General features: G+C 35.6%; 1 protein-coding gene across 2 annotated transcripts in view; it reads left to right on the forward strand.

Annotated features, from left to right (window-relative positions):
- Nucleotides 1-22,381, forward strand: part of NCAM2 (neural cell adhesion molecule 2) — a 285,808-nt gene that overhangs the window by 61,687 nt on the left and 201,740 nt on the right. Inside the window, exon 1 of one of the 2 annotated variants that reach the window (XM_035315436.1) lies at nucleotides 9,654-9,699. The exons of the other annotated variant lie outside the window; for it this stretch is intronic. Within the exon in view, the coding sequence (XP_035171327.1) occupies nucleotides 9,669-9,699 (31 nt within the window). The 5' untranslated portion in view covers nucleotides 9,654-9,668. Of the gene's footprint in view, nucleotides 1-9,653; nucleotides 9,700-22,381 lie in introns of those variants that run through there. 2 annotated transcript variants of the gene reach the window in all.

Consider the following 22,381-nt stretch of genomic DNA (forward strand, 5'->3'; position numbering starts at 1 on the left):
AAAGTTCCCTAGGTAGAAATTCTGTTACCAGATAGGCTTTCCTTTCCCGTCAATAGGCTTTGACAAAGATTTTTTTTCCTGGAAACATCTACTATTGTGTACACTTATACTCAAAAGAAAAAACTGTGTTGAAAAACAGCCTTTAGGATTCTCCTTGATTGTGCACAGATTAGTCATAACTGTTCTAAGATCATTAATAACTTGTGTCCCAGTTCAACAGCAGCTGTCGTCTTGTACATTGAGGAAAGTGTGTTTTTCCTTTAAAATAATAATAGCATTTATGCAGGCAGTCATTCTTTCTAAATTCTTTCTGAAGAACACTGAAAAATAAACCAGAAAATAGAAAAAGTTTCTAAGCAGACTTGTTTAGTATAATAGCTAGTGCTACTAAACCTGTTACAGTAAGGTTGAAAAAAATCAGCAAGTGGCACATACATATCGCATATAGGAGGAGAAAAGTAAAAGAAATCCTCGTTTTTTAATTCTTGTTTTTTTTTGTTTGTTTGTTTTAATTTGAAAATCTTAGGCAGTATTATAGGGAGGAATTAAAATAGAAATAAAAAAAAAAAAGAAAAAAAAAAGAAAAAAAAAAGTTTATATTTTCAGCAAGTAACTCACTTCAGCAAGTATTCATACTTTCAGCAAGTATTTTCACTTGCTTAAGCAACCTGTAAACCTTTTCTCCAGTTCAGGTTTCTAAGACTCCTTTTCTAAATTAGAGATGTTAGTTTGTTATTTTAATATGTAAACTTCTATTTAACCTTGTTTTCAAGATAACAAGAACAGGATTATTCTTTTTTTTTCTAGAATTTGCTAATGATTTATATTCCTATATAGTATTTTAATAGATACAACTTACTGTCTTTTTAAAAATATATTTGGACAAACAACCACCTTTTTTTACTAAAAAGCAGAGTTCAAGTTCCTCTCTGAGAAAAGTTTACAGACTTTCCCTTGTGATTTTCATTCACTTTCAAATGTGTTCAGTTTCTGAGCAGTTACTGTATTTATTTGTCTAATATCATTATGGTCTTTTCTAGCAGTGAAAGTGTTTTTTTTTTTTTTTTTTTTTTTTAAAATAAATTTTTTAAATTTTATTTATTAAATTTTTTTTTTTTTTTTTTTTTTTTTTTTTCAAATAACTGTCTTACAAATCAGTGATTAAATGTCTTTCAATCAAAAGCTTAAGCAAATGAGGCTAGGCTGAAAAATAGGTAGGTTTCTGACAACAGGGTGTAGAGTTTGTTGTGGCCTATAAAATCTGTGGCTTGCTCTGTTGATTTCTGGTTACCTCTTCCTCCAATAGGGCTTTGTTAGTTGCTCAGATCAGATATACAATACAACTGAGTTTCTCAGAAGCATTGAGTTGATCTCTTCTAAGACTAAAAACGTTTATGTGAATTAGTGGATAGTTTTCATATCTATTTCTGAATCAGAAGAAAAGGTTCTGTTTCACCTTTACACTTTAATAGTAAAAGACTACACTTCACATTTTTGAATATTTTTCATGCAAAGGATCATTGTTTCAACTTTGAGAAATGTGCTGGTGCTCTACCTTGTGTAAGAAATATCTGACATTAAAATGACAATATAAAATATTACAATAATAACATTAACTCACTTATAATAACACGCATTAGGTAATGATGCTGTGAGGCTTACCTGATACACTGGCCCACTTTAACTGTTGACTTACCTTTAATGAGGAAACGTGCTATAGATGAATGCAGTGCCAAAGCCTGAAAACTCATGGGTGGAAATGAAATAAGCATGACTATCTAATGCTGCTTGTTTGCTTTCACCTAAGATATTTCTAATCTTTCTTATACATAGACTCTGTGCGACAGTGCAATGGCATGAAGCTGCACCAGGGGAGGTTCAGGCTGGAGCCAAGAAGGGTGGCTAGGGCCTGGAACAGGCTCTCCAGGGCAGTGGTTGTAGCACTGAGTGGAGGTCAAGAACCACTTGGACAATGCTCTCAGACACACAGTCTGATTTTTGTGTGGTCCCATGTGGAGCCAGGAGTTGGACTTAATGATCTTTGTGGGTCCCTTCCACCTCAGGATATTCTATGATTCCAGTACTCTTCTGTTTTCTGAAGATAAAATATAAATATCGCTATAGTCCTTGCTTTTTCATTTTCAATACTATAGCAAAGCCTTTGTGTTGCTGCTGGGAAATTAAAATGTTACTCTTTTCCCTCAGAGAGATGAGCTTGAACCTAGTTTAAACTTGCCAAGCTCATCTTATTCACCTTGAAGCCTGATTAATGCATGAGCTCTAGCTATTGGGAAAAAATGGTGGTCCAAATAGAATAAATTTGGCTTGCATTAGTGGTGAAATCCACTGAACTTGCTGTAGCTTCATTACATTTTCTGCAAGACACATTATTCAGCGATGAATCTAATCTATTCATTAATGTTCACATTCAGCAACTGAGACTATGCTCATCTTGGGCTCTATAGCAATACTCCTGTTACCTGAATCTCACATATTTTTGTGCTCTGCTCTACTTTCTTAATTTGAACTGATTTAAAGTCACGTGTATTAGTTAATTCATGACCCTACAGTAATTTTTCCTTAAAAGCTCTTTGATGATGAGTAGTGCAACCTTTTGAAACTTTCCTAGACATCATCAAAAAAGATTCAGCATTTTCTTGTTGTACTACAGTACCATTTTTTCAAGACCATTAGCTAACAGAAATTTCTGGAAAAGTCCAGTTCCATTGCACATCATTTGGACAGCTTTTTGTTGCTGGTTTTTACATCATTGATTTAAAACTAATTTCTCTGTTGGACCTTAGTAGAAGTGTAGGGAAATTTGGTAGTATGCTTCAAGGATGAGGAAGTTGAGTTAAATGTGTCAGTTTTCTAAAGTTCCCTCCACCCCTTCCTCCTGTCTGGCTGTCAGCAGAGTGGTCAGTGATTTATTTGTTTGTCCTTGTTTTCTGCTGTGATACAGTTATTAACAGAATGGTGACTGACAGAACTACCATCAGTATTTGAAAGAAAATCTTCTAACACAATCAGTGTTAACATACACAAACAATCAAAGTCAACTGATAAGTCCTGCAACAGTACCTTTCAACTTCATGAAAAAGCTACGTACCATCAAGGGGAAGGATCTGTAGCTGTCTGTAATCAGTCTCAGTAATGATACTGATTTTAATTCTTCCCATGCTGTTTTTTTCATATTTTTTTTAATGTTCATTATCTACCTGTGTCTGCTGATCTGGTTTCAGACCTCAATTACAAATAAATGAAAACTGTCAGCATGCCCAAACTATGCATAAATAATATGGGAATAGGTGTAATATTGAAGTTTTGATGTTTGTGTGAAGTAGATACTAGCAAAGATACTAGCAAAAAAAAAAAAAAAATGTTTTCCTTTTCTAGTCTACTCACTATTTAATCACTATTAGTGTGAAACATCTGAATTTATTATCGGCAAATAACATGTGCTGTTGGATGTCTTGTAATCTGTTAAACTCCACCTAATGTTTCATGTAATATCTCTAAACTATGTTAACTAGCAGTCCCTGTAGTAGTCAGAAGCTTGCCATTGCCAGGTAATATTCAGCACCTCTAAGAATTTGCAGTAGTTAAATGATGAGGTTTAGCATGAAAGATGAGTTTGCGTGCACTATAGGTTGGGATGGCAGCTTCCACAATTAACCTTTGAACCTAGCGTCCAAAAGTGCACAAGTTTATTCAAAAATTTTTGATAAAGCCAATGCAGACGTGCCTGCAGTGCTGCCATTAACCTGAGAGTGATGTGCTGAATCCTTTAACTGCAGTGTTGTATTTGTAAGTGTCCAAATGCTCCTGACCTGCCAGAAGTCAACTATCAATGAACTGGTAAAAGATCCTATGGCCATTTCCTGAAAGATTCATATCTGAGTCTTTGGCTTCTGCCTGTATTCTTCAACTTGGAACTTAATGCTCTGCTGTTACAAACTGTAATCCCTACAGTAGGATTCTTGAGTGTTGTCTTTCTGTAAGGAATGCTAAAGCACGTACAGTAATTCTGGTAAAATGTCTCTGGCATAAAATGCTTCCTTTTAAGATGACTTTAAGGTTGTAGTTTGGTTCAGTAATTAAATAACAAAAGAATTACAAATATATCAAATTATCCCACAAGTAATAGGAGATAAAATATCAAATGTTATGAAAATATATATTAGAGCATACATATGCATCTTATCTGTTCTGTGTGCTAAGCAAAATAATTGTGATTGATCCCTAGGCAATCAAATTGTCTGGTTTTAAAACACTGGTAGTTTTTGTTTGTCTTCATCTGTCGTTCTTACGGTAATTGCTACAAAGCCAAGACAGGCTAAATTCTGGCCACTTAAAATGTTTCCTCCCAAGCCATTATCTGATCTGAAAACAATTTGAATTCTCTCTGTTCAGTAAAAGCAATACAAGAAATCTTGCTGAAAGGGCATTATGAAAGATTTCAATAATGAGTTTGTGCTTAAAAAGAGGATTTCAACTCTATAAAATATCTGGAAGAAAAGCCACCCAGAAGAAAATATTTGAAGTATATCCTACATTTTGGCTATATGATGACTATATTTTGACTATAGAAACTGTACTTTACTTTTTTTTTTTTTTAATATATATAGCACTAATGCCTATGTGTGCTCTGTATCTCATTTCGAGACTGCTGACTTGGTTAACAAGCAGTTGAGGCATTTATGGTTAATGTCTAAAGTAATGAATGCTACTCACCTCCATGTGTTTGAGTGTTTAAAAGGCACATTTTCAATTCAGTCAGAAGTCTAAAATAATTAAATGCTGCTAAATTTCTACGTACTTGAGCTTTTACATTATGTGATGATTTGAAGTGAACTTGTATAAACAGTAGTTCTTTACTGTAATTTACATAATGTGAGGTAAAATGTAGATAGGGTCTTTGTAATGCTTTCTTGGAAGTGAGTGCTGTTGTATTTAGTAATGTAATTCAGTTTCTCTAGCAAGTAACATAAGTAAGCATCAGTGGACTTGGAATTCTACAAAGCACTGTAGTGAAAGACAGCACCAGCTAACCAACTGAAAACGCACCAATAAAATAATGAGACACAGGATTTTGTTTGTTTGTTTGTTTGTTCTTATAAAAGGAATGGAAGGGTCTGGTTTAATCTCTTGTTGGCATACAAGCTTTTAAAGAGTGAAATATATTCATGGGGAAATTGCGTATAAATAAAAATATGCAAATAAGCTACTACTAAATTTTAGCATTAGATGATGACATGGAAAGAAAGCAAAGATATACAGCTGATATAATGGAAAATGAATATCATGACTTTTATCCCTTGGGTTTTCTGCAGGAGTTTCTGAAAGATGAGACTTAAAGCTCTAATCTGGTAAATTTTGATGAGAAGGTATAATATTATAGCTCTACTAACGTACGTGATCGTTTTGTTTATTTTTAAATTATTTCCTTCCTATTTCATCCTCCTTGATAACTTGAGCCTTGATTTTCAAAATCACTCATACTTGGTTTTCTGTGTAATTTGAGGTCACTGTTATTAATAGAGGGCATGCAAGTAGCCAGTTAATTATGGAAAACATAATGGTGGTTAAGTAATATTTTCATTATGTTATTAGCTGTCACATGCTACATTTTTCACACACTGTATCACTGAATAGTGATTGTACTATACTATTATATAAGAAGTGTTATACGTTTCCTTTTTCTTTCTTTCTGATAACTTTTTTTTCCTAATATATTCACTTAAATGTATTTAATAGCAGGTAGAGCTTGCAATTTTTATTTTTATTTTTTCTGGAGCATTGAAAATAGATTAAAACAACAGAAATAATACAGAAATAATATATAAAATAACACATAAGTAGAAATAATAAATAACAGTAATGAAAATATAATATTAAACATAGCAACATGGACATAAATGTAGTGATCGCTGATGCATCAGACTATCTAAAAAATTATAGTTAAAGTTTAGAGGTCAAATTCTGCCCATAAGTAGCTAATCCCCTTCTCCACAAGAATAGAATGTATGTGTCAAATTTTAATAATGTTGTATGAATGCAGGAACACTGCTAATAAACCCTACTTATAGTGTACCAAAGGAACCATATGAAACAACAAAAATACCCTTTAAAATTCATATTACAGGTTCCTAATCAGACTTTAGGTATATTTGAAATGGAAATTGACATGCTTTTCTTCTAAATTGTCAAAGTCCTCATTAAAACTAAGATCGCAAGTTACACATGAAAGATGGATTTTGGCCTTTTGAGAATGAAAAGGTGATGTTGGAGTCTGCATGTAAATTATATTATTTGCATTTGCCTTTATTACAAGGGCGTTGAAATAATACATGTATAAAATATACATTTATTGTTCAGAATTTTCGATTTTTGTTGTAATCAATAACAAGTATCCAAATGTTCTCCGCTTTTACCTCACTCTTCCCAACTAATCTCCTGCCACCCCCATGCACATTTATATCTTTCAAGGTCCATTAGAGAAGCCATTTCCTCTAGCAGGGAAGAGAAAAGGCATCTGACAGGTACCCAGTTCAATAAGAATTTAACTTAAGAGACATTAGAGACCATCTAGTTCCAACCCTCCTGCTGTGGGCAGGGATGCCACCCACTAGATCAGGTTGCCCAGGGCCTCATCCAGCCTGGCCTTGAGCACCTCTGGGTATGGGGCATACACAGCTTCTCTGTGCAATCTGTGACAGTGTCTCACCACCCTCTGAGTGAAGAATTTCCTCCTAACATTTAATCTAAATCTCCCCTCTTCTGGTTTAAAAGCCTTCCCCCTTGTCCTGTTGTTGTCTGTCTAAGTAAAAAGTCATTTTCCATCTTTTTTATAATCTTTAAGTACTGAAAGGCCACAAGGAGGTCTCCCTGGAGCCTCCTTTTCTCCAGGTTGAACAGCTCTCTCCGTCTGTCTTCATAGGAGAGGTGTTCCAGCCCTCTGATTACCTTCATGGCCTTCTTCTGGACCCACACCACCAGGTCCACATCTTTCTTGTGCTGAGGACCCCAGACCTGGATGCAGTACTCCAGGTGGGGCCTCACAAGGGCCAAGCAGAGGGGCACAATCCCGTCCCTCTCCCTGCTGGCCAGTCCTCTGTTGATGCAGCTCAGGATGCAGTTGGCCTTCTGGGCTGCAGATGCGCATTCCGTGCTCATGTCGAGCTTTTTGTCTACCAGAACCCCGCATTCCTTTTCTGCAGGGCTGTTCTCAATGAGTTCTTCTCCCAGTCTGTACTCATGTCTGGGATTGCCCTGGCCCAGGTGCAGCACCTTGCACTTAGACTTGTTGAACCTCACTCAGTTCACACAGGCCCACTTTTCTAGCTTGTCCAGATCCCTTTGAGTGGCATCCCTTCATTCTTCTGTATTAATGGTACCACTCAACTTAGTGTCATCTGCAAACTTTCTGAGGGTGCACTCGATGCCACCGTCTATGTCATTGATAAAGATATTAAACAGTATGGGTCCCAGGACAGATCCCACTCATCACCAGCCTCCACCTGGACATAGGGCTGTTGACTGTAACTCTCTGGGTGTGATCATCCATCCCTATCAACCAAATAGTCTACACATCAAATCCATATTTCTCTAATTTAGAGATAAGGATGTCATGCAGGACCATGTTATAGGCCTTACAGAAGTCCAGGTAGATGACATGGATCAGTCTTCCCTTTTTCACTGATGCAGTCACTCTGTCATAGAAGGCCTCCGGACTGGTCAGGCACGATTAGCCTTAGGGGAAGCTGTGCTGCCTTTCTCAGATCACCTCCTTGTCTTGCATATGCCTTGACATTGCTTCCAGGAGGATCTGTTCCATGATCTTGCCAGGCGCAAAGGTGAGTCTCACTGGTCCTTAGTTCCTCGGGTCCTCCTTTTGACCCTTTTTAAAAATGGGAGTGATGTTTCCCTTTGTCCAGTCAACAGGGACTTCACCTGACTGCAACGACTTTTCAACTATGATGGAGAGAGGCTTGGCAACTCCAGCAGCCAATTCCTTCAGGACCTTGGGATTCATGTCAACAGGCCCCGTAGACTTGTACTGGTTCAGTGTCATCATATGGTCTCAAATTTGCTATTTTGTTGTATACACAAACAAAATTAAAAGTTTAAGCATGTTCAAAAGCATTAAAATGCATCTAAAATAGGCTTGGGGTGTTTGAAAGACATTTTGTTTTGGTATCAAATGGAGTATAAAGTAGGCAAATTTGTTTGCTAACAATCACAGAATCATCGAATGGCTTGAGTTGGAAGGAACCTCAAAGATCACTTAGTTCCAACCCCCCTGACATAGGCAAGGACGCCACCCACTAGATCAGATTGCTCAGGGCCTCATCTAACCTGGTCTTGAACGCCTCCAGGGATGGGACCTCCACAGCTTCTCTGGGCAACCTGTTGTAGGGCCTCACCACCAGAATGTATTTATAAAATAGCTGATATTATTTGTATGGTTTTCATCTTCTGAATAAAAAGGAAAGCAAAAATGAAATGACTGCTCAGACTGACTGCTCAGACATGCAGTTATCTATGCACATTCCGGATTGATTTAGGTTTGAATATCTGGAAGAATGGAGCCTCTCTGGGCAACCAGTTCCAGTGTCAAAATACTTGCACATTTGAAGAGTGGTTTCTTATGTTTAAGAGGAATGTCCTGTATTTGCACCCTTTGCCTCTAATTCTGTCATCATTCTCAATGGGAAAAGTTTGTCTCCATCTAGTTCAAGCCATCAGATATTTATGTAGATTGACAATATCCCCCTGAGCTGCTCTATGCTGAAGGGTTCTGGCTCCATCAGCTTCTCCTCTTATGATAGATGCTTAAGGCCCTTAATCACTTATGGTTCTTTGCTGGACTCACTCCAATGCTTCTGATTGTTTGTTTTTTAAATGTGGAGCACAGCACTAGACCCAGATATATTTCACCTCAGCTGAGTAGAGGGGAAGAATCACGTCCCTTTGCCTGCTGGCAACTCTCCACCCAGCCCAGGAGGGTGTTGGTCTTCTTTCTTGCAAAGGTGCTTTGGTGACTCCTGGTCAATGGAGTGTCCAGCACAATGGTTTCTCTTCAGAGCTGTTGTACAAGGTCTGAAAAGCTGCTTTCCAGCCACCTGACCCCCAGACTCTACTGGTAGATGGAGTTACACCTCCTCAAGGGCAAGACGTAGCATTTCCCTGTGTTGAACATGCTGAGATTACTGTTGGACCATTTCTCCATTCTGTCAAGGTCCCTTTGATTAGCAGTGCATTCTTGTGGCATGTGAACAACTCCTCTCAGTTTTTTTATCACGTGGACTTGCTGACGGCACACTCTGTCCCATCATCCAGATCATAAATGAAGATGCCAAGCAGTATTGGCCTTGCTATTGATCTTGTGGGTACCTGCTAGGGAGTGGATAGACTTTGTGCCAGATGATACCCTGAACCCAGCAGCTCAGCCAGTTTTCCATCGACCTCACTGTCCATTTACTTATCCCATCAGTCTATCTAAGGATATTAAGTGCTCAGAATGTTCAGAATGTTTAAGTGTAATTAATTTATTTTCATTAATCTATGCTGACTCCTCATCCTTCTTTTTTGGAAATGGGTTCCATGATTATTTGCCCAATCACCTCAGGGGCTGAGATGAGGCTGACTGGCCTGTATTTTCCAGTATGCTCATCCTGGCTCTTCTTGAAGATAAAGGTGACTTTTGCTTTCTTTCAGTCCTCAAGCTCACCTCTCTTGATCACCAAAGTCCTTCCAATGTAATCAAGTGTGTTCTCTCAGTGACATTGGCCAGCTCCCTCAGCACTTGTTGGAGCATCCCGCCACACCATAAGGTCCTGTGTATTTCTATGGACCTTGTTTTTGTCCAGTCTGTTCAAATATTCCCTAACTTTATCATCCTCCACCTGTGGTAGATCTTCGTTGCACTCACGTGTCAGGGACCTTGCATTCCTGGGTGCAAATCTTACAAGGCAAAGAAGTCTTGGCCTTGTAGCAAGGCCTTGGATTTTTCATGTCCTTCTTCACCAGGTCCACTGCCTAATTCAGCAGTGGGCACACATTTCCCATAGTCTTTTCCTTCTTTTTTTTTTTTCTTTTCTTTTTGGCTGCTCATGTATCTGTAAATGCCCTTTCTGTTTTTTTTGTTGGTCTTCACATTCCTTGCCAGATTCAATTCCAGATGGACCTTGACTTTTTGAACTTCATCCCTACACTCTAAAGCCATGTCACTATTTTTCTCTCAGTTTTCTCTTCTGAGGAATCTCTTGGACCTCTCTTCTTACTAGGACTGTATCCCATTGAATTCATCCCCAGCTTTGTTTTTCTAGATACAAGATTAATTCTTATCTATCAATTTTTCAGCCAGAGATTTTTGTGCATCTTCCAAAGCCACAACTTTTGTGTAAAAAATGATTATTTCAAAATTTACTAAGCCACAATGATATCCTTACCTTCAATCTTTGCTTCCTTTTAAAACCTGCCAATATTCTGATACAGCCTGATACATACAGTTGACTCCTGTGCTGTGTTGATTAGCATTAGTGTTTTCTTGTGCTGTAATTTTCTGCTAATGAAGAATTTTCTTGCTACTTTTTGACAATAAATTGGAGATACAAAAGAACCTTTTGAGTTTATTATGTACCAGCAAGATAAATGGAAAAAGAATACTTACAAGGGCCAGTTTATTGAAATACATTATACAATAGTAGGTAATCAAAATACCTGTGTTTCAGGCAATTCATTAACATAAATAATGAATACATAAACATGCATTCTTTAGAGAAGTAAGGAACACCTGCATAATTTTAGTACACATTGCTTTTCCAGTAAGGATTTGTCTTAATATGAATTACAAAAACACTGAAGCATGATAATGGAAGATAATGGAAAGAAATTTAAAAGTTGGACTTGAATCTACTCTGTTACTGTAACTGGCCCAGCACATTAACGTTTTTATTGAAGTAGATAGTCTTTCTATGTGTCACTTATTTTTTCACAAACTACTGCTAAGCTTTTACATAAAGTCATTATGCAATTTTAATTTTTTATGTGTTTTTGAAGGGTTAACTGAAGGTATAATTACTCTGGCCAATAGCAAATTATTTCTTATCTGCTTGGGTACTGCAGGCTCTTTAGGGATTCTTTCAGTGATGTATGCATGCTGTTTTTTCTTCTGAGTATAGAAATCCCTAATTAGGTTACCTGCTGTTTATACTTATTAAAATTTGGGACTTGTCCACATGATTCTATGCACTGATGTATTGGTGATTTCTGAGTTAGCTCCAGGGAGCTGGTATATCTACGGGGTTCAGTATGGTGCCCTGCAGAGATACCAACTTTGGTTCCAAAATAGTATAATCAAGTCTTTAGGAGGCAGAGATCAAGCTATAAGTCCCTCTGAGGAACATTTTCCTGATTCCAGTTCTGCAGCTAGCTTGGAGAATGCTAGTTTGAAGTCAAAAGAAAGATGAGTGATTGGCCAGGTTTGCAGATGGTGGTCAGTAGTGGTTTCCTTTCCAGATTAGTTTATCTATTTTATATTCCTAATAAATGTCCAAAATCAGTAGAACTGTAAATTTTGACATGTAACTTGACATATGAGTAATTGGAATGCAAATTTACTGTGGACTTGGAAGTACTGGCCCCAGCTTGGTCAGTGGCAAAAATAAAGTATAAACCCATCCAGTAAATGGGTTCTTAGTGTCTGAAGAAAAAAGATACAATCTAAATTCTAGTGAGTAAACCACGGTAGTCAAGGAAAAAGCCAATTTTATTAATAACCAACCTGAATTGTATTTTTTTTTTTTTTTTAATCTAGAAAAGCAATGGATGACAAACTGTCTCAATATGTTGCATGTATTAGGGAATTAGAATGGCATACTGTTCTGCAGCAGTGTAAAATAGAAGATGTTGCATTGTAGATGGAAGAAATCCATCTTTAACCAAATAAAGCAGAAGCTACTTTTGGTTCAGTAGTATGAGTGCTAGTATATCTATTCAATCTAAGAGGCCCTTTATAGTTGAGTGTACGAGCTGTTTCAGATATGAAGTAATGTGAAGAAAAAACAACAGTAACACTGCTTTTGATTTGTTTCCTGTCTGTATTTCTGGAGTGAAAACCTGGAGCTGACAATTTAGATTAGACAAAGAAGCAAGGAGAGAAGGGAAGGATAAGCAGGGAAAGACAGAGGAGATAAGACTGAAACAGTAGTAAGTACAGGATGTTTGTGGCTATTTCTGAACAGAGTTACTGAATTCATATGTGATTTGTCATACATTCAGAAAAATATTGTCCAGAACATGAAAAAATAACCTAACATGGATATTGTTTATGACAGAAAACCTAAAGATAAATGAAATTCTGAGATGAGATGCTTTCAAAACACAACAGTCCCACCCCGTCCCTGAAAAGTCTTGTTTCTATTTATTTACTTATTTATGTATTTATTTATTTATTTTGAGCTTCTCCTTCACCATCTCATTTGCAGATGTAACTGTGTAACTGAACTATGACATTCAGTATACAAAAAATAAATTTATTTACATGCTTTCTAGATGTACATTTACAGAACTCACTTTTATTCCAAGCTCAGCTGCATGCATTTCAATACTGAATGCTCAGGCCTGTACTTGGTCAAACGTCAGAGGTCTGTGAAATAATTAAGGAATAAAAATGCAGGATTCGTGAAATGCAGTTGCTATTATGAAAGGAGAATATATTCGCAAAGTAAACCTTGCATCTTAAAAATTGCTCTAAAACTCCCTCCACTGTAGCTTCCCTGTTTATATTTCCCATATTACTTATCTTCTGGGAACAATCAATTTTATATCTCTTAAGAGCCTGCACCATTGCATCATAACAAAGGAAACAAACAATCTTACATGTTTTAGTCATTTTTTAATATTTCTGCATGAAATCCAACCCTAAAGTAATACTGCCTTTAGTTATCTGAAATTTATTTGCATTTTCTCCGGTCTTTTCATTCCTTGCTCTTTTCATCGTTGCTTAGAGCTTTAGAAGGTCTAACAACTTAATAAAACCAGTATATTGAGATTCAGCTGGTGATTGAAGTGATATAATGACAAAATTCCTGTATCATTGTGTTGCATATAAAAGCAAGATGAAAATTATTTTGTAAACTTCTTTGTGTTACTTGACATAGGAAAAGAAGGAGTAGTTCTACAGGAAGGATGAAAGTAATTAATGCCATTATTGTCTTTGTCTACTAAGATTTTTTATTTCCCCCAAATTTTTATACAGAACTTAAAATATGAGACAGGTTCTTCTTTAATATGCTAGGCTGTTTCCTAACATTGGATAAATGTGTTACTCTTGGAAATGGACGTAGTTGTAAATGTAAACTTTTTTCTCTGTATTTTTTTCTCATCACCTCTAAGCTTCATCTTCCTCTTTCTCTTTTAATTCTCAATAGTCCCAACCCCAAAAATTCTGGCTGACCACTAGAGAACAATCTGGTAAAGCAGTTTGCATCTCTGGGGTAGTAATAGAAACAACAAGAAAAATACTGCCAGTATTTATCTTGACCATTACCTTGTCATTGTCCTGTGAATGAACTGTGCGAGGAACTGAACAGTGATTTAAACTCACAGTTGTTCTCAGGAGCAATCTTGTAACAGCTGGTTGGTTAGGTAAAAACCTGTACCTCAAAATGGATTCATAGCTTTCTTAAAGGTGGGTAGAATTTAGACATTTTTTCACCAGTGTAGAATTTTTATGTTGATTGTGGTGCTTCTTGCTAACTCCTCCTTCCTAACTCTGTGTATGTCGAGTCCAGTATCAACCTGTGTGTAATGACTTATAAATATTTTATGATGTTCAATTTGAAGAAGACAGAAAATATTCCTAAACATAATTTGAATGTAAAATCTGTTTGGTTATGGGACTATTACCCCTATTTTTCTGTGACTATAATATAATTTGCGCATCTTAAAATGCAGTGTTTTATTAGAAAATGTCATAAGGAAAAATTTATATGACTTATGTATCTTACTATGCTATCACAAGCACAGTTTTATTAGAAAATGTGTTGTGCATTAACCCTGGTAGACGGCTATGCACCACTCCTCTTTCTTTCCCCCATCAAGATTGGGGAAGGTTAGAAAACTTGTGGGTTGCGATTAAGATGGCAACCCACAAGGCAAGGCAAGACAAAGAAGTTGGGGTCAGTTATCCTGGCTGTATCCTTTCCCAACTTCTTATGCATCCTTCAGGCTACTTGCTAGCAGGGCAGTTTGAGAAACAGAAAAGGCCTTGACTCTTTATTATCAATGCTCACCAACAGCTGAAACATTGGTGTGTTATCAGCACTGTTTTAATCAGAAGTCAAAAACATATCACCACACAAACTACAATAAAATTAACTCTATCCCAACCAAAACCCAGCAGAAATTGTCACAAAAGCAAAAAACTTATTGAAAATAAGAATGTCTTGAGGGGATGGTGTTACCCTGAAACTTAAAAAATAAAAATAAAATAAAAAGTCAAATCACAGAGTTCTCACATAAGAACAGCCTTAAACTGACTGTTCCTGAAATACCGAAGGACAACAATAAAGTTATTTCCCTCAGATTCTTTCTTTCTTTATTTTTTTCTGAACATGAATTCAATTTTGAGTCATAGATTTTCTTGCTAGTATGGTGAAATAATTTCAAGTACCAGAAACCAGTGGACATGAGAGAATATATATATATATATTTTCCTAGGGAAAAAAAAATAATAATAAAAAAAAGCAAACAAAAAAAAAAAAAACAAAAAAAAACATTGTTTTCAGTAGGGGTTCTGCTGGGTGTTAGTGATCAAATCCTGTAGATTTCTTTTTCATGTGCTGCTAATGATTTGTTGGATAATGCCATCGCCACTTATTCTCTTGGAAAATTGTGGAAGTTCACCCATTTCTGGAATACACTTTCTTTTTTCCTCTATCTTTTTTTCCCTTACTGGCCCTGACACCATAAGTCTTAGAACAAGTACCTATAGTGGTTTCAATAATTGTATATACATACCTTTTAAAAAGGTACTTTCTATAAAACCTAAATTAATGTCAGCTCCATAGCATGCCATTTCCCCTGCTCTCAAGCAGGTTATTACAAGTATTTGTCAAAAAAAAAAAAAAAAAAAAAAAAGTAATTTTCTTCTGACACTGTAAGAAAGGTGTCAGCTAGTTTGAATGGTAACAATTTTGGTTTTGTTTTACTTTTAAAGAAGCAAAAAGCTTTTCTAAATTACTAACTTTAAAGTACAGCTTTATTTGCACAATGGTGTTAACTGTAGCATGGAAAACTAGTGTTTCATCTAAAAGATTAGTTTTCTTCCACAGAATTGTGGTTTAACCATGCTTCCAGCCAGTTATTTTAGGCTTATACAATTTATATGTCCACAGTCTCCAAAGAGATGACATTAACATCCGGTAATTGTTAATCTTTTGAAAAGGACACGTAAAGTTATAAATAAATACTTTAACATTAATTTTTGAGGAACAACCTCAGGGATTTGTTTGTGTGAATTTCATTAATGGGATTTGCACAATGAAAAATCCCTGTGTACTACATTATAAATATCTTTTTGTATGTGTTTGCTATTTAATTTGTAAATATCATTCCTTACTATAAGCTAGATAATGAAAAGAAAAAAAAAATTAGAAGAAGATAGCATTATTTGCAATTGTATGTGGTGCATAGGTTGCAAATTCAGAGTCATATTGTAGTGTCACAGGTCAATCCGACATTCAGGTGGGGGGAACAAACAGGAAATAAACAAACAGAAGTCATGTCAGAACAGATGGTGTTTCCACAAGTGTTGGCTGTCATAGTGAAGGTCCTACAGAAACAGCATGCCCTTGGCCTGTAGCCATTGAGAGTTTTCCCTAGTGGTTATACGAGGCATCCAAGGTTACTTTCAAGAGCAGCTGTTTTGCACAGATTGTGGCAGATTTGATGTCTGTCTGACAGTTCCAGGAGAAATCCTGTAAGAGCTGTTGAGAAGTCAGGCTGCTCCAGGAGAGTCACAAGCAAAACATACTGTGTGGTCCAGAACCCATTACCATGAGTTAAAAGTTGTTACCGTCTGATTTCCTCAACCGCCTCTTCCCACTTCTGTCATTTTAGATAGAGGTGCTCTTGTACTGAAACACCTGTCAGGAGTGCAGATTTAAGATTTAATGTTTGTTCTTAATGTTAATCTCTATAGATTAACTGCTAGTAGAAGGGAAAACATAATTTTTAAAAAATATATGAAATTCTTCCCTCAGATAATTGTGCCAGTGTATAGCATTCAAAATCACTAGTTTTCCTCTTTCTGCTCAATTTTCATTTCATTTTGATGAACAAAAGATAAACACATAAAATGCAATACCAGATCCAAAACCGTGACTAAGGAAATTTAGTATGAGACCATTTGAGCCATTTTTTCTTAAGGCAGATTTACATTGGAATCTTCACTCTACCCAGGATATAGACTGGGTAGGTTTTATCTTACCATCCTCTTCATTTGAGATTGTAGCATTGTATGTGCATAGAAAGTGTTCTGAGTGGTACAGCTGTAGGTGCATGTTTTAGAACAGCCATTAAATTTAATCTGTTCTAGAATGCAAGAGCAGTTTGGGGGGAAAAAAAAAGATAATGTAATGTGTCCCCTTGTACATGCCAATACAATACAAAACCATTTGTAGATTATATTATTTTTCAAACTGCATTTTACAGTTAGGCATCAACCATCCTCATTGACTTCTCTGGTTTATTAGTAGATAGCTTGTGTCTAAGGTGTGAAACTCAGTGCTACATAAATAAAACTTTGTTCCAATTAATTCTGAAGTACTTTCATTCTGAAAATATCTGTTCTTCTGCAAATATGACTTCAGTTTTGCTTTTATGTCATCGTTTTGGGGGGTGCAATTTTTAGATTTTAAAGGCAGCTGTCTGCGATACTTGTTGTACAGGCAAACGTACAGTTCGGATGTACGTTGTTTGTGTTACCAGATCCACAGTATATTCATTTGGGGATATTTTGCAATTAAATTACTATATGCTGTTTACTAGTTTGACCACTAAGATTTGAAAATAGCATCTGATTTGTAGCTGTTTTAGGTTATGTGCATCTAGGCGGTTCATGGTTTACTTCCAATATTCCTTGCTTTTATAAAACAAAGTGAATCAATAATCACTAAAAGTAAATCAGTGTTTCTAAAATATGTCTCTTCAGGTTAGAACATAGTAATGGACATTTGAAAATACAGCATACTCTAAATAGGATTATTGTCCTTTTTTTTCAGCTTCTGAGTTACTAAGCAATTTCTGTATTGGATGCTTTAGAATGGAGATGAAGCTTTTAAGGATGAAAAGTAGAGAAGTAATTTCAATGTTTATTGTAAAGGAACAATCAAGATAATTGTTACAATTGAAAGGTTGCACCTGCTTCCTTTTTTATTCCTCCTATTCCTCTACTGTACCTCCCTCTTGCTTTAATTCTCTGAAAGAGCTCGTGAAACTTTTTAGAGTTCATCATTTCTTTCATTTCTCAGATCTTCGTGTTTTGCTAAAACAACATCAAAACACTTTTTTTTTCTTCTCTTTTTTTTTTTTTTTTTTTGAAATGATCATTAATCAACTGAATATGCCTAAGGCCAAACTGTAATTTTAAAATAATTGGTTCAGTATACTTACTAAGTCATATTTATGATTGTTAGAACAGTGAGTCTTTTATTGAGTGAAACTTGCTTGAATAGGTATGGCATTTTTCCCACTTTAAAAGAATTTATGCTTCACATAGCAAAAGTACAGCTTTGCAGTCTAGTCTCCTGTTTTATGCAGCAATTAGTGCAATAACTGAACTTCAGAAAACACGGCGAAGAAACATAAAATATGGTGAAAAAGAAAAAGATTTCTGAATCACCACAGCAGAACTTAGATACTCTTAAACCTGTGTCATACACTGGGTAGTCATTACCTGGCCAGACTGTTGGGTGGAGAAGTTCATATGAAGAAGAACCTTGTTGCCTTGTAGCTTAAACACATTTTAAACTACTTGGTTGAATATTTCAATTAGTTTAAGTTTGTATCCTAAGACCCATCTTATCTTTTTTGTGAATACTTAGTTTTCATAGTTGATAGGTCTTTTGTACTGCTAATTTCTTGGAATACTTCTGAAAAAATCTAAAGCTATCAAAGAAAAAAAAAAAAAAAAAAAAGGTAGAAAGGACCCCAAACAAGTGGTCTATTCTAACTCTTCCTCACAAGATCCCATTGTTCCTGCCTTACATGCATACATCTGTACATGCCCAACCTATTCTGAAAGGCCTCTAATGATGGTGGTTAAGAATGATTATAAAAAACTTGGGAGTTCAATTTTATAGTTGTTTGTTTGTTTGTTTGTTTGTTTGTTTTTCCAAGTATCTAACCATATCAGCAAATAATTCTCAACTTATCACAGTAAGGAAAGACACACAGTAAGAAATACTGCATGTGTTACTAATTTCCAAGAATTCATGGAATGTATACTGTAGTCTGTAGCCATAACAAAATGGTGGAAGTGATTCTCCTGAAAACCAGCAGTGGCTAGAAGTAGGCTATTTTCTGCTGTATCTCTTCGTCATTGCTAATGCTTTGTGCCTGCAAGTGTTTATGTTCCTTATAACCTTCCTTATGTTCCTTATAACCTTCCTTCTAATTTTGAAGCACACTAGGTTTGTACGCTAGGTTTGTATGCTAGCTGTGTTAGCTGCCTTCATAGTTGTGAGAGATACTGGTCATCTTCCATGTAAAGAAAATCTTCCTATTCTTTGGATGACTAGGAGGATGCTGGTTCATCTCTTCCTAGTGGTTCTGAGCTAAGACAATCCTATGAAATTTAATTAGCGGGGTAGTACTTTCATAATGCATTTTAATCTGGACCAGGTGTGGTGACATCGTTTGTCCAAATTTACTAAGAGAACTGAAAAAGTGTTTTACCTGAGCAAAATTAGATGGTTGGGAACTGGCTTGATGGTTACATATCTTAATTTCATGCTGATTGTAATTGTTACTTTCAAGACTTGGTGTAATGGTATATAAAATAGTATGCAGAAGTCTAAAGCAAATCAGAAGTGTAATCAGGCATAATTTGGCATACTTTCTCAATTACATTTTTTATCCTGTGAACAGATTCCAGGAATTAACTAGTGCAAAAACTGTTCTTTTTTTTCCAGTCTTGGAGGTAATCCATTAATGTCACAAATAGAACGAAGTTTAGATTTTGCAGCACAATTTTTCTGACTGGCAGCCCTGGCAAAGGGCCAGTGTCCTGGGCTCCCTTAAGAGGACACCTCAGGGACCTCAGGTTCAGCCTGGGCTGCATGAGGGGGCACTCCTGGGGACCAGTGTCCTCCTAGACTGGCTTCAGGATGCCTTTATGCACCTAGGGCTGGAAGCACACTGGGACAGGCTGCTTTGCACCAACAGCCTCACCATACATTTACAGTTCTAGGTAAAGATTCCACTTAGGAAAAAAAAAAATACAAATACCTTTCCCTCAAATGTTGTGTTAAAACATGTAATACATATCTTTTTGCTCTGTTATGAACCAAAATCCTGATATGGTAGTTTTTTTTACACACAGTTGTCTCTTCTTTTCTGTTCAAGGCTGTCAGTAAAGAAGGAATTGGTATTTTAGAAATATACTGATCCCCTTTTTAAGAAACATGGTATTGTAAACAAAGTAATTGAGTATTCCTTAGAGGGTGGTGTTGCTAGAGAAATGCAGTGCAGTAATTTTTGTTAAGTTACTTAAGTTCATATGCCAAAAGTAAATAGCTCCTTTTAGTAGGTAATACTGCTGTACAATCCCTGAAGAATTACTAGATTGTTTATTAATGTTCAGCAACCAACTTAATCTGTTCACAGAAATATTATCTACATAAGGAACTGTTCACTTCATGGAAAAAAGCAACATCTTCATGTTACTATATTTTATATAGTATCTTACTCTTAAAATATAATGTGTAAATGTTATTTTTATTTATTAAAGTCAGGTGTTATAAGACAGAAACAGCTCTCACTTGTTTGTAAATAGCAGAGATCTTAAATTGCAATGCTTCTCTTAAGATTGTTTTTATAACACTAAAATCACACAAAAACTGACAAGAAAGATTCAAAAATGCATATGTTGATTAGAAAGATATTTGAAAGTACTCTGGCTAATAAGGGTGAGCAGACTGACAAGGAAGCTATATGTAAGTAAAGTGAAAGTAAAGTAAAGACAAGGAAAAAGAAATAGAGAATGGAATATGGAGGAATCAAGTCTTATTTTCCACGTGGAAAAAGAAAGATCCTTATATTCTCTTGATTTTGCCAGAGATGATAATTATGTAAGTACAGAATAGCTATCTGGCACTGAGTGCTAGTCAATGCTACTGGAATCAAAGTGGTGTTGGCTGATTATAACTGCAAGCATTTTATTAAGCCAAATACAGAGATGCAAAGGCATTTGTTGAGAGACATCCTGGGAGCAATCACAAAAGTTGTGTCTAGGTTTTATCTGTTTCTGTTTTATTATTCATCGAGTTCCTTTGTGAATAAAAATAAATAAATCCAAGGGCAATATTTAATCTGTTTATGGCTCTGATGGATTATTAGCAAGAGAAATAAAATTTATCTTCATTCAGATCATCACCAGGCTACAAATGACTTACGAGATAACATAGTGCCCTAATCTGTCTGCTGAAGTTAATTCATAACTGTATGTATGATTTCTGATAGAGGAAGAGAGTAAATCACCTTCACTTCTGAAAGGATATTCATTGCTGACAGGAAGGAAGGGAAAAAGGGAGAGGCAGAACAAAACCTAAACTGAGACACTGAAGATCCTTTAATAATAAAAGGATTGGTGACTCATTTATCAAATAACAAATTTAAACTATGTTTTTGTCCTTAAAAGACATTGCAGTATTGGTTTGGGGGGATAAATGAGAAAATAAAGAAGGAATTGATTGGTTAGTCTGTCCCTAGTTGTTATGATTATGTGAGTAATTACCAAGTGCCCATTCCCTCTCTTTCATCCGTAGTACTGAAATAATGTTATCCATAATAGTTGTGTGATGTAATGTTGATTAAAATATATATATATATCAAAACACACCAAAACAAAACAAAACAACACATTATTTTTGAACCACCAGAGTATGTCAAATTCACAGATATTATAAAATTAGTATAGATCAAAATAGAGCTGATAGTTTCACTGAATGTACATTTTTTCTTGCTATTTAGTTGATTCCTGTAGTCATTCATGGGTTTTATTTCTCCCTGGGGTGATGTTTTCCAAACCTTTCAATTTACCTAACTAATCATTCTGTTTGCGTTTGCTAGTAAATGCAACTATATGAAAACAGGCATGTGAGACTACTGACCCATAAGCTTCTCTGCTGCCCTTTTTAAACCTTTCATTTTCCAATTAGGCTATCTTAATCATCCTTGCATTTCTTCTTAAGTTGCTGTGCACAGCTGAAGTCAAGGACAGAATGGTCCGATGGCTGATTGTAGGTTTGATTATCCACTGGATTTTCTTATGCCCAAGAAATTCATGAGCTCAAATCTGTCTGGCATCCCTGATTACATTTACAGATATAGCCTGGGTACTTCTTAGTGTTCACTGATATCTATACAAAATGCAGGAAAGAATGAGATGTAAAATATTTTTAATAACTTGTAATAAGTTCACATACTCCTGCTTTCCATAGGAGATCATTTACTTGTATCATTGTTTTGCACAAATCCAAATAAAATACCTTTGGTAAAATGAAATAAATTAGCAAATGTGGTGAATTACAAGCTAAATATCATATTATCCTCTCTAAATCTCCTCCAAGAGTTGTATTTTCATCTAATGCAAATTAAACCATGTGTATATCATCACATTTTTTTTTTGTAGTAGGTTTCTTTATGTGAAACAATATAGCTGAGAAAAAGTAATCACTATAATAATTGAGGTAACCAAAACAAATGCGTGGTTTAAAATATTTGCAGTTCTGAATGTTGTTTATATATATATAATTACATAAGAGTTCTTTGTTTATTATTTTTATTTTGAGATTAAAATTGCCTGGTACTGAGAAGGTAAAATGTAATTGCTAATCAGTTCAATGCTGTTTTTATCATGTACCAAGTGCTGTTCTTCATTTATGTTCTTTAACAATTAATGTTTTTTAAAATCTAGGTTAAGTGTATGCTTAGAATAGAAGTCTATAGTGCATGTTTAAAATAGCAGTGTCTACACACAGACTTATAGTTCACAGAAAACTGTACAAATACCATACTTTTAGACTGGCCCAATTGTACATTATCATCATTTCTTTTCTGTACTTCAGCCTTTGTGTGCTTGCTAAAAGAG

This window comes from Oxyura jamaicensis, chromosome 1 (assembly GCF_011077185.1).
Source record: "Oxyura jamaicensis isolate SHBP4307 breed ruddy duck chromosome 1, BPBGC_Ojam_1.0, whole genome shotgun sequence".
Taxonomy (NCBI): Eukaryota; Metazoa; Chordata; class Aves; order Anseriformes; family Anatidae; genus Oxyura; species Oxyura jamaicensis.